Source organism: Stigmatopora argus, chromosome 9 (genome assembly GCF_051989625.1).
Source record: "Stigmatopora argus isolate UIUO_Sarg chromosome 9, RoL_Sarg_1.0, whole genome shotgun sequence".
NCBI classification, from domain to species: domain Eukaryota; kingdom Metazoa; phylum Chordata; class Actinopteri; order Syngnathiformes; family Syngnathidae; genus Stigmatopora; species Stigmatopora argus.
The window spans coordinates 6029913-6048422 of record NC_135395.1 but is presented as its reverse complement, the minus strand read 5'-3'; the positions used below and the strand labels follow the sequence as shown (position 1 = coordinate 6048422).

Sequence of the window (18510 nt, the reverse complement as noted above, 5' to 3'; positions counted from 1 at the left end):
CAACCATGCACACTAACATCCATACCTAGGGGCAATTTAGAGTATCCAATTAGCCTACCATGCATGTTTTTGGAATTTGGGAGGAAACCGGAGTACCCGGAGGAAACCCACGCAGGCTCGGGGAGAACATACAAACTCCACACAGATGGACGTGACCTGGATTTGAACCCAGGACCCCAGAGCTGTGAGGCCAACGTGCTAACCACTCGCTCCACCGGGCCGTGTTGGTAATGTTATGTTATTCATTTCACTCTGGTTATGTGTCATGTTCACCAGTTTGTCAAACTTTTACTTCTTTAGTCGTAAAAATAAAAAAAAGCTATCTTAATGCTAAAAATATCATCAGATGCTATAAAAATTTGCATCAAGTCACAGTATGTAGCAACTATCAAAACAATGAAAATAAACACACAAATGGCTCGGTAATATTTACAGAAATAGATTCATTCATTCCAGTCTGTTTTTTTCTGACTAGGCTACACCTGCCCTAGACTGATTGCCAGCCAGTTGCAGGGCCCACACCAATACAGATAATCAACACAGAAATATATATAGTATATACGTATAAATACAACTCTCACAAGCATACATGATTTTACAGCGCCAAAAAACATTAATTCCTTGTTTAAATCTTTTAATCATTTGTTTATCATTTTTTAAAATAAAGATGAAAAAAATAGAAAATTGAAAAACATAAGTTTTATTTATTCATCTATGTATATTATTTAAAAAAATCTTTTTTTAATTAAAAAAAAAACAAATGTGGAAATATTTTCAAGTAAAAAATTTGTATTCAAATTTTTAAAAAAAGGCAGCAAATATATAAATATTCTTGATTATGATTTACATTCACAATTCAGATCTGGCCCCCTGGCCACACTTTTGACTTGGTGCTTCCTCAATTTAACTCAAGTCTTGCCACTAACCCCGATGAATGCCCGATCCGTTTGAACTAGGAGTTAGCAGCTCATTTAACAGATTGAATTGGATTTGCAAAACTTGCCTTTCATCAGCTACAGCCCACATCTCATGCACGCCCTCTTACCGGATACTGTGCGACTTGCGTTTGATCTCATTCCAGCACAGGTTCATGTCCTCGGCCTGGTGCGGGCTGCTCCCCCTCAGCCTCCTGCACTCGGCCCCGTCCTCCTGGGCCTCAGCATCCACGGCTTCCTGGCAGTGGCATACCGGCCACGAGGGCCGCCCCGGAGCTTAGGATGTAAAGCCATATGGAGAAGAACCAAAATAAAAGGGTGTGGGGGGGGGGGGGGGGGACAAGAGTCAAAGCTGTTAGGAATACAAATGTAATGGTGTATTTGGGTCTATTGTGAATATGCTACAACTTGAATCAAAAAGACGTTTTCACTTCTAAAACATAAGAGTTCTACAATTTGTATGGGTGTCTCCTGTGGATGACACGATGCAAGTCGAAGTAAGCTCTCTGTTGTTGATAGCAGCGTAACTCGAGTGCAGCTGTTATCTCACAATATCATTAATATTCCATTCCGATGTTTTCGGGCATAGGTGATGGCATTAGTTAGTGGTGAAAAGGCATGAGGAAATACTAAATACACGTTCAAAACTTGGAACAACGACGTCTGAGTGAAAACGTTACTTCATGTTTTTTTTGTCTAATCATTAATATTAATTGAACAGTTGCACATCTTCTAAACAGAGATAACATTAATTTATTCGTTTTTCGTTCCGCTTGTCCCGTGGTGCTGGAGCCTATCCCAGCCAACTTTGGGCAGTAGAAGGGGGCACCCTGAATTTGTTGTCACCCAATCGTAGGCCACCTTGAGACAGACAACCATTCACGCTCACACTCATACCTAAGGGCAATTTAGAGTGTCCAATCAGCCTACCATGCATGTCTTTGGACTACCGGAGGAAACCCACGCAGGGCCAGGGACAACATGAAAACTCCACACATGTGGACTCACCTGGATTTTAACCCAGGACCCCAGAACTATTAAATAACATATTGATGGACATTTGGGCGGCCCTATGGACGAGTGACTGGCGCGTAGGCCTTATGGTTCTGGTCGAGGGTTAGGGGTTAGGATAGGTCCCAGGTCTGTCCTCACTGTGTTGACATGTTCTCTAGGTCCTACGGCTTCCTCCCACATCCCAAAAATATGCAGGATAGGCAGGTTGGACACTCTAAATTGCCTCTCGGTATTAGTGTGAGCATGAATGGTTGTCCATCTACTTGTGGCCTGTGATAGGCTGGCAACCAAATCAGGGTGACCCCCACCTGGTGCTGTAGTTAGCTGGGATAGGTCCAGCTCCCCCCACGACCCTTGTGAGAATAAGTAAGCGGTTCTGAAAAATTAATGGGTGAATCGACTCTTGACTTGATATGTACACTTTAGAGCACAATTTGACAGTTGGCTGAACTTGACAGAACAACGGCTTTGCTGTTCTTATTTCCAGGTTTTCCTGGTGACAGGTTGCAATGAATCAACTGTTGCATGTCAAAATTGCTTGTCAGGCCTTTTTCAGATTGGGAGTCAAAATCGATTTATTACCCATGCAGTGTTAAACTGTGGTCTGACCAGTCACGAAGTACAGAAATATGATTTTTTTGGGAGGCAGATTGAAACCACATACAGGAGGTAAATTCCTATCTGATAGGGCCAAGCTCGATCTCAGTCTGAACAGGTAAATTGGGTTTTGACTGTTATGGTAGGCTGGGTGACGCCTTCGTTGTCAAGCGGACCTGTCAGATAAGTCGATACTGTGGCCCAGTTTGAACAGGCCTAGATACTATTTGAACACTAGGTTTAAATCGTGTGAAAAAATCGGATTTGAGGAAACACCCGACTGGAATCAGATGTTTTCAATCTAAAAACTTTCTAGGTCAGATTGTTTGGTGGATTGATAAATTAATTCATCAATTGCTCAGTGAGTGGGCTGCTAAGGGTGGATTGTTCAAGATAATGTTGAAAGTTCGCTTTCTTTCCTTTTCAATTTTTGGAAGCCACCCAGGATTTGACAACACACACGTGAAAGCATCGTTCAATCAGTATACTAAGCGGTCTGGGCGGGGTAACACATTACAATGCTGAAGTAACGGAGCTCCAACTTGCAACAACCGTGCTCGTATTGTGATGGTTCATCCAACAAGCGTTTGCAGGACATTTGGCCAATCAGAGGCTGTTGATGCAACATGGATTTTATGTGTAAAAGACATCTAGAAGACATTCCATCTCCTCATCGCTCCATGTAAGACCCTGACTCATGTTAGCCAATGTAATGCTAACCAAAGAACATTTTCTTTAATGTCTGTGGCTTCAAAAGCCTGTTACCATTCAAATAGATTGTGGTTTCCACTTGAGTCCGACAAATAGTGTGGTTGCTTTCACATATAATGCAAACCCCACCACTGTTTTCTTCCAATCAAACCAAGACCAACTCTGATGCGTGATCTCAGATCGGCATTCTGGGCTGTAACAAACATTCACTGTTATTTTTTTTTATTCACACCAGGCCAAAAGGTACTCAAACATTTCCAGTTTGGTCTGGACCAAACAGGGCAGGTGTGAATATGCCTTGAACTGTCACTTGACGGCTTTTTGGGGGGTGGGCAGTTGCAGGTCTAGTAATTATGACACTGCAAATTAAATCCTTAGATGTCTTTCTTGGGTATTAGCTTTTTAAATTTTTCTTTACATTAACTCTGGCTGCCATGGTCAGCAAAAAGTATAATTTGCAACTTCGTATAAGTGGGAATATATCTTTATCACAGTCTTCACACATTTTTAAAAGTGAGAGGTCATTGGTGGATAAACTTGAAGAGGTGCAATCATAATGATGGATGTGATAGAAAGGAACCACACATAGATTCTCACATAATTACAGATGGTCTTGAGGGTCTTTGAAGACATTTCAGAAAGAAAGTTTCATCTTCTTATGTCATTTATTTTAAAATTGTTGATGATTTTAGTCACAAATCAGTAATTGTGACATAAACAATGAATGAAAAATGGATATTTGAGAACATAAAGGCTACTTTTTTCCACAAATGTGCAAGTACAGGAATTGATGCCCATCTAAATGGTTTTAATGATACAATAAATACTCTTGGCCCGGCAGCTTGAGTGGTTAGCGCGTCGGCCTCACAGCTTTGTGGTCCTGGGTTCAAATGCAGGTCGGTCCACCTGGGTGGTTTGCATGTTCTCCCCGTTTGCATGTTCTCCCCCGGCCTGCATGTGTTTTCTCCAGGTACTACAGTTTGCTTCCACATTCGAAAAATATGCATGAGATGCTGATTGGAAACTAAATTGCCACTTGGTATGAGTGTGAGCATGAATGGTTGTCTGTCTCCTCGTGCCTTGCAATTGGCTGGCCATCGATTCAGGGTGTCCCCCACCTCTGGCTCCAGCACCCACTGCGGCCCTAGTGTGGATAAAGCGGTTAAGAAATTGAATGAATAGTTATGGTTTCCCTCACTTTAACATGAGTCCTTTGTCCCAAAATGCCACAAAAACATCCACAAAGGGACACACAGAGACAGACAGCCATTCGCCAATCATACCGGCACCAGCGGGAATCGAGCCTGTGCCAGCCCACACCAAAGTCAGGTAAGGGAACTACTACACCATGGCTTAATAAGTCATAATTTCATTATTTAACTCGTTCGCACAACAATAGACATCCAATCTATTTCTTTCTTTTTTTTCGGGTAAAATGGTTTGGACGTGGGCAGCCCGGCGGATGATTGGTTAGTGTACCGGCCTCACAGTTCTGGGTTCCTGGGTTCGATCCCAGGTCAGTTCTCCTGTGTGGAGTTTGCATGTTCTCCCCGGTCTTGCAGGGGATTTCTCCAGGTACTTAGATTTCCTCCCACATTCCAAAAACATGCATGTTAGGGTGGTTGCACACTCTAAATTGCCCTTAGGTATTAGTGTGTAGAATGAACGGTTGTCCGTCTCCTCATGCCCTTGGCTGGACACCAATTCAGGGTGTCCCCGGCCTGGTCCCCAAAGTCAGCTGGGATAGGCTCCCTGCGACCCTTGTGAGGATAAGCGGTTCATAAAATGAATGAATGAATGGTTTGGATGTCTATCCCCATCAATGGGTGTTTTAATGTTCTTCTCTACCACCAGAACACATAAAGTATTACACATTGAGTATACATGAATGAGTTAAATATTCCTGTCAACCCATTTTTTTTTAAACCAGACTTTACAAGTATTCAGAAGAATCCCTGTATTACTGTTATCTCAGAAACAGTATGAAAACAAGCATTTTCTAAATCTTACTTTGCAACTCCTAATTCATCTTAAACTACAATTAATATAAGGCTAAATTATCATCACCAAGTAGAGAAACCAGTAAGAAGCAGGCGCAGATCTAAGGGTGGTGCTGGGGGTAGTCTATGTGTTTTTGATCCAAATATTTTACTAAACATTGCTTTGACCAAGGCGGCCCAGCGGATAAGCGTTTAGCGGCACCAATGATGCCTTCTAATCTTGTCAGAAGAATGCACATCTGGAAAACCAAAATCCCCCACACCTCATGGGTGATGGGCACAAATGAATGTGATCCACTGACCAATCAGGGAAAAACAACTCTTTGCATTGTTTTCAACTTGTATAATAAAGCTTACAAGGACGAGATGTTGTCATTTTATTACACCTCTGCTAAGGCTAGGATAGCAGAATACTGACCCAGCGCGCTGCTTGTGACTCCTCTGTCAGGTTAATAAATTCTTGATCTTAGAACAAGTGGCTTTTACTGGGGTAGAGGAATAACCACGGAGAGAAACTAAAAAATTAAGGAACTAACTAAATTCAGGGTTTTCTAGAGTCCATATTGTAAAATTACAAGATTCAAATCATAACATTACCAGATTATAGTTGATTTGTTGCTTGTTTTTAATGTAACGCAAATCAGAACTTGTTTGCTTTCACGGGCATCAATTTTGGCGACGTAAAGTCTGTTTTCGAAAATGAACAATTATGGAGCTCCAGCTTGCAGCACGCCTGCTAATATTGACATCGTTCATCCAACTACAAGAGACATTAGGTGAATCAGAGGGTATTGATGCAACATGGATTTTAGGTGTAATTATCTAGAAAACATTCCGTCTCCTCATCGATCCATGTCAAACAATATTTCCAATAATGCCTTTGGCTTTGGAAGCCTGTTCTGTGCAAATAAGGGCGTGATTTCAGCTTTGGTCTATAGCAGGGCTAGGGAACCTATGGCTTGGGAGCCATGTGTGGCTCTTTTGATAGGTGCATATGGCTCTCCGCTAAACTGTGAGGTAAAATATGGGAACTGCTGTCGAGAGAGCTTAGTCCTGAAAGCATCAGTAGGAGCGTTACGTGAGCATTGTGGCGCCGACCTCTAGTGCGGCTTTAAACATTTTTTTTCCATTAGATTCTTCTGCATGCATACTCCCATTGATTATCATTGATTAGCAACAGCGCGACAATGTTGTCTCAGATAACTTTGTAGATTGAAAGTGGTGAGATTACTACAAATTAAATTTTGAGTTTGGCGCTCAAGAAATAACATTTGAAAATATGAATTGTTTATGGCACTCTCCGGATCGGCACCAGAATTTGCTGTATTCTACACTGGTTCAGACCTCTCGAGGCAGGTTCTCTTTCCAGAAAAAAAAGGTTTTAGGAGATCAGATTCGTATTGAGTTACCACCAGACACATACTATGTCCCCACTGTTCAATTATTATCTGCGGAAAACTGGGCTAGGTAGTTACTTCTTGCCTCAGCCTGCATTTAGGTCTTCTGCCCAAATTGCATTCATTAAACATGCGGTGCTAACGGGACATTTTACTCCCAGAGAGTGTTGTAAACTATTCATCCGCGGTGACAGATGGCGCGATAGTACTGAAATGGAACTAATTCCACACAGTAACACAAATTTTTCTGTCTGCCAACGACACTTTCTAATGATTTTACACCCGCAGTTAAAATATTTCACAAGAGTTCTAAAAAAAACGGAAAGAAGTGGCAGCTCAAAGACGAAGCTCCTTGCCAGCAAATATTGCCGATTGCCAACCGGCTGGTGAAAGCAGCGACCAGTCCTGGGCATCTCCAAAAGTCCACTTGCGACCACAATAAGGATAAAAATCGCTTTAGAAAAAGAACCTGAACCATCGCTGTCCTCCCCGTTGTCCTCCATCGTAACAGTTATTCATCACGCCACCAGTGTTTTGCCCCACCACCGCATATTTTATTACCCTTCGTACTCGATTATCTTTTCCATGTGACAATAATTTGCCCTGGGGCTAGAACGCCGTCCTCGGACTAATTTATATTCCCAAGGTGCCATTGCTGTTCTTTGTCCTGTAAAGACTGATTGGAAACGAGAAGTTGGTTGCGTATGCGTGCTGCCTGTGTGTCTGTGTGTGTGTATGTATGTGTATGTGTATGTGTGGGCGTAAGTAATAATAACTACTTTACTGCTAATAAAACCATGGGCAATTTAAACAACATGAAGGTAATAAAATGTAACCCTGTGGTACTCCCAGAGCCTCCTCTATGTATGTTGAATCTATTATTTTTTTATGAGCTCATATGCGTGACAATCATTTGACCTGAGTGAACATGCTGTGCACACGCAAATATTTTTTGGGGCAAGGGCATGTACAGTTTGAACAACAGCATTTGACCGCATGATTTGAATGCAAAAAAAGTACTATAAATGGACTTGCAAATCAAGAATTTTTTTTAAGAGCGAGTGAAAAGTACGGACCAAGGTTTAAGATAGGGCTGCAACAAATTATTAATTATTGCAATAGTCAATTGCAATTGATAAAGTTGTCAAGTTATCTACTTATTTTTGATTTTCTTATTTAAAATAAATAATAAATAAAAAAAATACTTGAAATGTATTTGTTTAAAACATGTTTACAAATAAATAAAAAGATACAAAATAAATAATTTGCTTATTTAATATTAAGAGGCCGAAAAAAAAGAGGATTTTGACCATTTCATGTCAACAAAGTTATTAAATAAGTGGTTAACAACATTTTTGTCAAATTAAATTGCTCATTGATTAGTTCCCAATTATTGATTAAGCACGACAGCCAAAGTATAACAGCAAGTCATTTTCTCACTTGCTGTGAGAATATGAATTTTATAAATTGACCTACCTTCTTGCTATAAATGTGTTGTTTTTTTCACTGCAATATAGATTTTTTTTCCAATGCATTCAGACTTTTCTTGTGTGATGACTTTGCTGGATTGACCAGCACGACAACATAAAAGAACCATAACTTATAACGATTCCTATGAGTGTTGAAGTTGAGAAAAATATTACACTTGTCAAGTGTCTGAACTAAATCATAAAATAATACAATTTTCCAAGCCTCTGATAAAAGAAACTTAAATAAAAATATTTTAGTCTAATAGAGTGGAATACTGCATATACACTGTGAAGTGGAAAGTGGAGCAATATGACACTAAAGAGGATTTAAAACATATCAGTCTAAAAATGAAGAAGATTATTTCATCACTAAAGTGTTATAATGACATCAAAAGGAATTTCAGGGATTAGCAGAAACATAAAACTACAACAGCGTCGACTATCATGCAAACAAACCCAAAACATGGAAGTCAACACTTGTTTCTACAGAATGGGCACCAAATTAAGTATTAATAATTGAAATAAATATAATACATAAAGACATCAAGCTATCAACTCCTTGACAATGGTGATTAAAAAAGCACCCTCATGGGCAGTAATGTAGAAGGACGGGACATCTGCTTGTGAAAGAAGGCAATTTTGCAAATCCCAAATGAAATCCCTGCTAATTATGACGGTTTTCATGCACTTTAATGACTTGGAGATGAAATATTTTCATTTTGGGAAATCACAGAGCTGTTGATACCCTTGAGTAAGGCTACATGATGTTCGATCCCTTTTAAGTGGGAGGGGCAAATGAACGAATGTGTGACCACTCGCTGCCTCCCTCTCTCAATTTTGGACACTACACTTATGTTTATGCAGGTCATCCATGAATCACTGAAAAACAGTGTGTCATAAGGGGTGGCGTGGTCAGTGGTACAGTAGTTGTGCCCCAATCGAGAGGTTGCGGGTTAGATTCCTCACCCTGGTGACCTCGTATCCTTAAAAAAGATACAGAACCCCACATTGCTGCTGTTGGTGTGTCATCATTAGGTGAATGACAATATTGTTTCATCCCACGTTGACTGCCCTGAAGATGGAAAGGTACTATACAACTTGTTAGGGTTATTAGTCTTACATTGTTACATATTTGCTTGCAATGAAGAACGATTTGCTTTACTTAGCTTATTAACATTAGAAAAGTTATTATAGTCTACATCGGCTTGCAACGAAGTAAATGCTTTGCTCCTTAGTTGCACTAAACAGCAGGGAGGCCGGATCCTCTTGGACTGCTGGAATGTGGAGAAGATCCTTTGGCTCTCGTTGACCTTCATTTGTTTTAAGAGCTAAGACGTCTATTGTAACTAGGGTCCTTGACTATTTGACGTCTCACTCCTGTTTCCCACCCCTCCCTTGAGAGCTGAGACATCCATTCTAAGTAGGGTCCTTGAAGCTAATAAACAAGGAAAAGATGCGTGTGACGCCAGAACGAACCTGGACAGAGACCTCTAAGGTTCGATTCTCCTTGCAAGAAAGCCCAGAAGATTGTCTTGTCTCTTTATTTGTGCGTGCATTTGGGAATGTCTATTGGTGAACCTATCACAACTTTAAGTCAAAGCCCATCCACATTACACACAAAACAAAAGATATACAGTGAAACCTTTACTTATGAAATGTATTAGTTGCAGAATTGGTTTCATAACTTCGATTTTTCATAAGTAGAAGCATATTCTACATTGAATTAGCATAACTCATTCCACGATCTTTAATACTACCCCTAAACAGCTTAAAAATTCTAAACGTGTACCAATTTTGTATGAAATGGGTATGCAAATATATGTATGCAAAAAAGAGAAAAAATATACAAAAATGATTTAGTAAGCCAATCAGGTGGGAGAGTGATTGGTACGTCCGCCTCTCTGAGATCGACGGTTCTGATATTGCAGTCTGTAATTTGCATGTTCACCTCGGGCCTGTGTGGGGTTTCTCTGGGTACTCCGGTTTCCTCTCACATTCCAAAAACATGCATGCTTGGCTGGTTGAACACTTTAAATTGCCCCTTGTGCCCTGCGATTGGCTGACAACCAGGCTGTCCCCCACCAACGGCCCATAGTTGGCCGGGATTGGCTCCAGCACCCCCACGACCTTTCCGAGGATAAGCAGTACGAAAAAAAATCAATGAATTCATTAAGCCATTAAAATAAATAAGAAATGCAAAGGCATTTTCCAGTGGGTTCGAATTGCGAGTGGCAGCTGAGTAAATATATACACACCCACAGACACACGCACACACGTAAATACACAACTTAACAACTTTAAATGATGTTATGAACACTCAGAAAAACCCAAGAAATAACTCAGTGACCAAATAAGGGACACAAAACAGGTTTGGGAGGATATTAAAAAGTGCTCTGACAATGGCTTTCGGTCGGATGGTTGCTCTCAAACTCTGCCAGTGGCTGCTACCTCATATTGGGTGGCTCTGGTGTCCACCTGGAGCATGACCTTTAAAGGTCAGGGTGGCAATCTGTGACAGCTGTTTCCTTTTTTTGTACAAATATGGTTTTGTACAAGGACAAGACACTGTCAAGACGATTTCCCAATTCAATGGTTCTGATCCTATTATCATCAATCTCTGGGACTCTGTTTTAAACTGCGTGCCATATGGAAGATCGCTTGCCGATTTCTTAAAAGTAAGATCACGTTCTTCTTCATCCTCATTGTTGTCATCGTTGTCCTCTTCTTCCTCCCTCCCCAATTTCATCATTTCAACGAGATTCCCATCTGTCTGGGGGTTTGAGTGGCTCGCAAGCACGACTCCATCGTCATGTCTGAGAAGCCTCGCTAGCCTAGCCCAGTGTTTCCTAATCAGTGTGCCGTGCGCAATGCTTAGGTGTGCCGCGAGAAATTACAATAAATCATACATCGTAATAATCCAAGAGAGAAGTCTCAAGATTAAAATTGAACCATTACAAGGTTGAAATTGAAATATGAAATCATAGATTGTACTATAACAAGATTCAAATCGTAATATTACGGGATTAAGGTCATTTTGTATCTCATTCTTATGTAAAGTAAACCGGAAACTCTTTGGTTTTCCGGGATTTAAGTCATTTTCCTGTTTTTACGGTACGTGAACCGGAAGTTGTTTGGTTTCAGGGGCATCAACTTTTGGCACATTACTTTTTGTGTAATATTGGGAGAAAAAGTCACAAATTAAAATAAGGTTAAAAAACGATGCATTAATTTTTTTAACATCAGTCGAACTGAAAGCTGTTCGCAGTCGGCGGACATCAACTTTGATGAAGTTAGGTCGGTGTGAAAAAAAATTGATTTTGGAATATTTTGGGGCAGATTATTGAATTCCTGTTAATAAAACTTTGATGAGAATGACTTTATAATGTTAATATAGGTGACATAGTTTTAAATTAGAAGATTTTCAGATAACGGTGAGCCTTGAGATTTTTTCAATGCAAAAAGTGTGCCAGCTTCACGGCCTTATCCACGGCTGAGTGATCAACCTCCTCAGGCATAAATCCCGGATCGGCGTCCGCCTGGTGATCACAAGACGAAATCCAATGTCCGATCTGCTCCTCCACTGCGTCTGGCCGATTTGTCCGCCCAGAGAGTTCTGATTTCGGATGAGGCCAACAGTGTCCGCCTGTTGCTCGGCCTTCATATATTTAATGGTATTCTTTTTCTTTGCCCAGCCATTTTTTCTTCTACAGCAGAATTTTTTTTCTTTGCCGCTATTTTTCTTCTTGAAGTTGAGCGGTGGTCCCCTGTCAGCGTGAATTTTGACCTTTTTATTAACATTTTTGATTTGGATACCTAATATAAAATTCCCCGATAGAATGAAGCCATGAGTTTTGAAGCCGCGAAGTGGTGAGAGATGACAGTATATTAAAAAAAAGTGACAGTAATTAAATTGTCAATTTCATGAAAAAATACTGTACTTTGGTGAATAAACTGATCTTGAAATCGAACTGGGCTTGTTTCAAAGTGCAAACCTCATTATGAAAGAAAAATAAATAAATAAAACAGGATTTTGACAGCGTGTGACATTTGGCTGTGCGCTTCAAAGTCCACGCTCAGCTGTCAGGCATGTCACTTCCGATTTGCTGAGGGAGTCACAGCCAGGAGACGCGAAGCCGGCTGACAGCTGGCTGTCCATTTAAAAAAAAATAATCGGAAAAAAAAGAATACTGGAATGTAAAGAGAAGACAAATTTATACGGCTCGGCTTACTCGATAACTGTAATGACACTCGCTCAAGAGAAGAAAAAAATACAATTTGATGACATTTAAATAACGCAACAGAGCTGCTTTGCTAACAAGCCCCTGAAATAAGTATGTAATTGGGACAGTGGGCACAAATCCAGTGTGAAAGCAGCTGTTTGCATAATTGGGGCCGTGTCTGTGCTCCTTTCATCGAACACAGAAAGAGAGTATAAGAAAACCTAACATATTTGATGTATTTTGCATTTATTTACATGCTATATGATACTTGTGATGAATTCAATGAATTAATTATATATTTCAAGACCTGTGATGATACATCTACGACCCAACAAATATTAATTCATTCATTTTCTGAACCGCTTATCCTCACAAGGATCGCAGGTGTCCTGAAGCCAATCCCAGCTAACTACAGGGACCAGGTGGGGGATACCTCGAACTGGTGGCCTGCCCATTGTAGGGCACAAGGAGACGGTAAACCATTCGCGCTCACACTCAGCAATTTAGAGTGCTCAAGCAGCCTATCCTGCATGTTTTGGGAATGTGGCAGGAAACCGGAGGACCCGAAAAAAACCTACACAACCCCGGGAGAACATGCAAACTCAACACAGTGAGGACCAACCTTGGATCGAGCCCACAAATTCGAGAAATGTGAGGCCGACGCTAACCACCTAGCCACCGGAAAGCACCATAGTACTGAAAACACATGATAACTGGATCGGATCTGATCTTAAATACAATACTAGGTTTATCGCGTGCCAATACCAAGACTGAGTATCGGATTGGGACATCACTAATTGGAAATGAATGGGGCTTTTTTTCCTGAAAATTTGTGTGGGTTGTACGCCAAGTATCATAAAACAAGGCCTTTGTTTTCTACCTCGCAAAATGACCCCAACAAAAAATATGTTGGTCTTTTTCTGGGCAAAAAAAACATGTTCTTGATGTATGGATATTAAATTGGGGATATCATTGCTGTTCAGAGTAGCTAAAGTATCGTATTTTCACGACTATAAGGCGCACCGCATTATAAGGCGCACCCTCAATGAATGACACATTTTATTTATTTTTCCATATATGAAGCACACTGGATTATAAGATGCCCTGTCTATTTTGGAGAAAATTTAAGACTTTTAAGTGTGCCTTATAGTCGTGAAAATACGGTAGGCACAAATAATTTCTGCATTATCTTATGTTGGTATGTGTTTTTTTAAATGAAGACTTTTGGGGGGGACCCGCAAGCTGCACATCACCATTTAATGAACAAAAATGAATTTAAATAAGTGCAATCAATACTTGTGGACATCCAACACTCCCGCTTCAAAAAGAGTTGAGTCAAATTCATTCATTCAATTTTCAACCTGCTTATCTTCACGAAGGTTTACTGGGGTGCTGTAGCCTCACCCAGTCAACAACCGGCACTAAGCAGAGGACACGTTGAATTGGTTGCCTGCCAATCACTTTGATCGGAAAAACGCAGGTGAAAAGGATTATTTGGGGCGTTTTAAATGAAAAGGCGACACTCGAATGGGTGTTTTAAATGAAAAAGTGACACTCGAATGGGTGTTTTAAATGAAACAGTGACACTCGAATGGCTTCTGAATGAAAAATGATCAAACTTGCTTTCCCGCTCCCTCTGCTGCACCTCGCAGTCGGTTTTGATAATGCACAAAACGCTGGGTACCCTCGTGCTAGAGACATCTTAATCCAACTTCAGACCAGAACTCCTGACATCTGTTTGTATCGTTGTATATTGCATAATAAAGCGCAGCGGCTAATTAAGGGAGGGAGCAAATTGAGTCCGAGCCACGTCTTGCAAGAGCTCCAGCAGAGTTTGGCTTGGATTTCGGCAGTAATTATTTCATGAGATCTTGTCACTGTAGAAACTAGCGTGTGTACAAGTTACCACTGAAACACTCTCACATGCGTTACTAACATCCCCTCGCACATCATTTCAAAATGTTCAAAAGTCCATGAGAGCCAAAACATTGTTTCATAAGAATGTTTCATTTAATGTCAACTTCAATTTCACATGAGGAGATTGTGAATGTACCGTTTTAATGTAAAACAATATGTTGAAGTTCACATTTAATCCAACAAAGTTCACGTTACAATAAACAATTTTAACATGTTGAGTTTCAAACTATGCCCGTAGTTAGCTGGCATAGACTTCAGCCCAGTTTTAGGAGGGGAATTGTGGATAATTGTGGAGGTAGAGGGGCGGTATTAGACAGGAACCCCCCCCTGCCCCCCAAAGTTTGATTGGCAAAAGTCATTTTCCTTCCATTGAAGAGTAAAGTGTAGCACTGTAATTGGTTTTAAATTTTTTCCACGAAAACTGATATTGTGAAAAGCAATATTTTTTCTCCTCAAACGACATGAAACACTCTGTGAAAACCTTTCATCCTGACATTAAACACACAACACAACAATTTCTCTCCTCGGACAGTGGCTGAAATCGTTTGCGTTGATGGCGCTTTATCATTCACAACAGCCGCTCCCGACTTATCATCTTTAGCGATTATCACGAGGCCGCCTGCAAAACACATTGCGGCACCGTCCTGAAATGTCAGGTCAGTTTTTTGCTTGGCTGCCCTTCAGCGAAGGAGCAATTTTGTTTGGGAAATTGATTGGAAGGACTTCAATCCGTTTATGCGAGGTTACCTTCATGATAAAGGAAACATTCAAAACCTTTCGCTTTTAAATGTTGAACCGCAGGACTCAACGAGGCTGTGTTGACGTCTAGATGGCCATCTCTTACAAATGATAAGATCAAGCTGAATCATTGATGACCTTCTCTATACCATCAGCTCATTAATAGTGCATGAAAATCCACCTGAGATTTGCTTTAATGGAAACAAATTATTCACAGTGGTTGTTTCCTCCAAGTCCCTCCCACTTGGAATCCAGTTACTCCCTAATCCTAGTTGAAGTGCATTAGCATTGATTTACACTATATTCGGAATATAAAAACGCGGCACGCGTGACAGATTTAAATCGACGAATCAGACTTAAAGTCTCACCATAATTACTTTTTACACACTAACGAAATGATTGAATCTTGTCAATAAGTATTTACAAATAAATAAGATTCACACAGAACCTTAGATTGAAATTGTGCAATACATTTTTTGTAAATTTGCATCTGCATAGTTGAAACGCAAGGATTATGTTTTTCTCAGTGGTGTTGCTTACTCCCCTACCACAAACAAAATTAGTTTTTTGCCCTCATGAATGCACAATAAGTAAACAATGTATAAAGCCACGCCAAAGAAAATACATTTAGCAGACAAAAAACATACAACATTCATTTGGAGCCTATCCCAGCTACAATCGGTCAAAACGCAGACTATACGCTCGACTGGTCTCCAGTCAGTCGCGGGGCAGACATACCAAACAGACAAACATTTGCACTCACCAAGTAGAAATCAAACCCACTCTGCTCCACTCTGCACCTTGATTTACGTGGCATATTTTTCTCTGTTTGTTAACGTTACATTGTGACTTGTGTCGTTATTTAGCAGTACCTATGCAATATATGCTAATTCAGCATTCGGGTATGAATAACTACCCCCAAAAAGTTAAAGAAGCAGTTTAAAATATGTACCTGCTCCATTCCCATGTGATGGAAAGACCCAATCCTGTAAAAAGAAGAGCTAAGTCCCAGTGGGAAGCCAGCCTTTCATCATTAGTCTAACCAGAATCATAAAGCAAACAAAAAGGCCTCCCTCAGCCCAACTGAGTAAACAATACCATTATTCTGTCATGATCCGAACTCAAGATTTTGCCATGTGCATTGAATGACCTCCGCACTATCAATGTTTACTTTGAATATATTTAGTAGGCTCGGGAGAACATGCAAGCTCCAAACAGGTGGACTGACCTGGATTTGAACCCAGGACCCTAGAGCTGTGAGTCCAACACGCTAACCCCTCGGGCCATCCATGGTTAAACTATTGCACTATTGTGTGCTTTGAAGCCCCCCACCGGCCTCTCCGCTGCTGCTGATTAGGTGATATGACCGCTTAGGAGGATGTAGGCAAGGAAGATGATCTTTCAAACCTCCAGACTACTGAGAGACTGTGCAGTAACCTCAGTCTCAGTCTGAAGAAGGTCCCCACCTTGTGTGTGGCTCCAGTTTTTTACCTAGGACTACAATGTCTTGTGTGTCCTGTGTCTGTCTTGCTACTGCAACCAAGGAAATTACCCGAATACGGGATGAAATAAAGTTCTAATCTAAAACACCTCGCTCGTTACCAGATGCAGTTTTATATTGACACATACCTTACTTTGCAGACAGTCAAAATCATACAACGTACAGTTTGAGCCACCTAAAAATAAGGACAATAATGTAACGAATCGGATTGAACACATGCTTCATGTTGCAATGTGGATGTGTTGAGTGCTGTTTTCTGAAACGACCATAAATGTACCACGTCTGATGACACTCACAGTTGGTGTATGCTACGGCCCATAGTAATCATGTTACATGCTTTCAATTGCAAATAAGCGAGCTTATTTCTCCATTCATTTTTCCGCAATAATAGTAAATAGAACATATTTTTTTTTATTTGATCAAATGTTCCTTTTTTACCATACATAACTATTAAAAAAAAAAACTTCGACTAAAACGGTGAAATCCGACATGTGGAAATAGCCAGTATAGGAACCGAACTCTGTTGTTTTCAGCAACAGCGGCTTACAGTTTACTACTATACAGTACTTTATTTAGTTAAAAATAGATGTTTGGTCAACTATGGTGAGTGGAAAGTGGATTCAACAAAAGATATTTACAGGAGCAGGAAAACTACACATGGAAGGTAGGTGTTAAGCACCAAAATAGCAACTGCATCCCGTCGCCTCTCAGCGGAGATGCGGTGGCAGCGCTTTAGAGGTGAGCGAAGTCCTCAGTAGTACATCCAACTTTTATGGGCATGCCAACTGTCAGTGAGCTGGAATTGAAGAAGCTTGTCTGTGGCAACATGTTTAATTGCCCATGGGAAACAGGTATGAGAGGGGACTGAGACACTACGAATTATAAGACAGCGAAAGTCACTCTTCGACGCATAAAAACGCGTAATGTGTTGACTTAAAGAGGGACATGTGGGAAATTGACTTTTTAATTGCTTGTATGCAAATCTCTGGAGAGCCCGTCGAGCCTCAAGCGTGTAAAAAGACAACCAAATAAATTTTCTGGAACGCCGCGCTATTCGGAAAATGGATCTCTATTCGGGAACATATCCGCATTCACAGATCTGCATGTTGATTAACAAGTGAGATTTGGTTGGTTGCTGATGAAGTGCTGCCTTCACAAGCAAAAAAAATCAAAACAAAGAAGAAACCAAGGAATACCCTTGGGCAAAGGCCTGCTCAAATGATGCTGATTAAACCACTATTGTCATGCCCATTGGTTTGACCGTATTCATGTCATTCGCTATTGTATTATTGAGACATTTGAGTCCATTGCCATGCATTGCAGCAAGACCAAATTGCAAAGTGACACCTGACTCAGACATTCAACCACTTTAAAAGGGCTATTACATCTTTTAAGTCTCTCTTGTAATATGTACATAGGTTGCAAAACAGTAGAAAAGTATGTCTTTGTGAAGACAGTCATACACCGTGTTGTCTGACAATAGACTCAACATTCCACAATGCATTATGTGCCAAAATAGACCAATAAGTGGCTAGTATACTTGGCAGTAAAAAAAAAAATTGAGGAAGTATTTGTACAGGGAGTCCTCGGTTTCGATGTCCTGGACCTACGACATCTGGACCTTACGACGCCTGTGTTTTGTCTGCCATAAAATCCCCTGCACCACAGTTTCTGCTTAGATATTGAAGTGTTTGTCTGTGTTTGAGTATCTTTGTCTTTTTCACCCTTATTTTTTTCATATTATGGGGCTAAAAATAGAAGTTCAACTCTTACGCCAGAATGCCTTGCATGTCGGCAAATGCAAAAGAGTAATGGTTTACAAATAAACTATTGAAAAGCATAATTCTCCATCCACATCTCGACAAAGATGGTAAATACAACATCTTAGTTTTATTTATTATTTATTTTATTGTATTTTAGTGGCAGTGTCGTTGTGGTTAGCACACCAATCTCACAGTTCTGAGATTGAAGGTTCAATCCCCGGTGAGTTTCGTCCTCCCTGTGTGGTGTT

At 40.5% G+C, this 18510-nt stretch overlaps 1 protein-coding gene across 3 annotated transcripts in view; it reads right to left on the bottom strand.

Moving 5' to 3' along the window:
• Positions 1–18510, bottom strand: part of drp2 (dystrophin related protein 2) — a 189634-nt gene that overhangs the window by 97451 nt on the left and 73673 nt on the right. For all 3 annotated transcript variants that reach the window (XM_077609084.1, XM_077609085.1, XM_077609082.1), the window contains one exon: positions 1046–1211. In XM_077609084.1, coding sequence (XP_077465210.1) covers positions 1046–1092 — 47 coding nt within the window. In that variant the 5' untranslated portion in view covers positions 1093–1211. The remainder of the gene's footprint in view (positions 1–1045; positions 1212–18510) is intronic.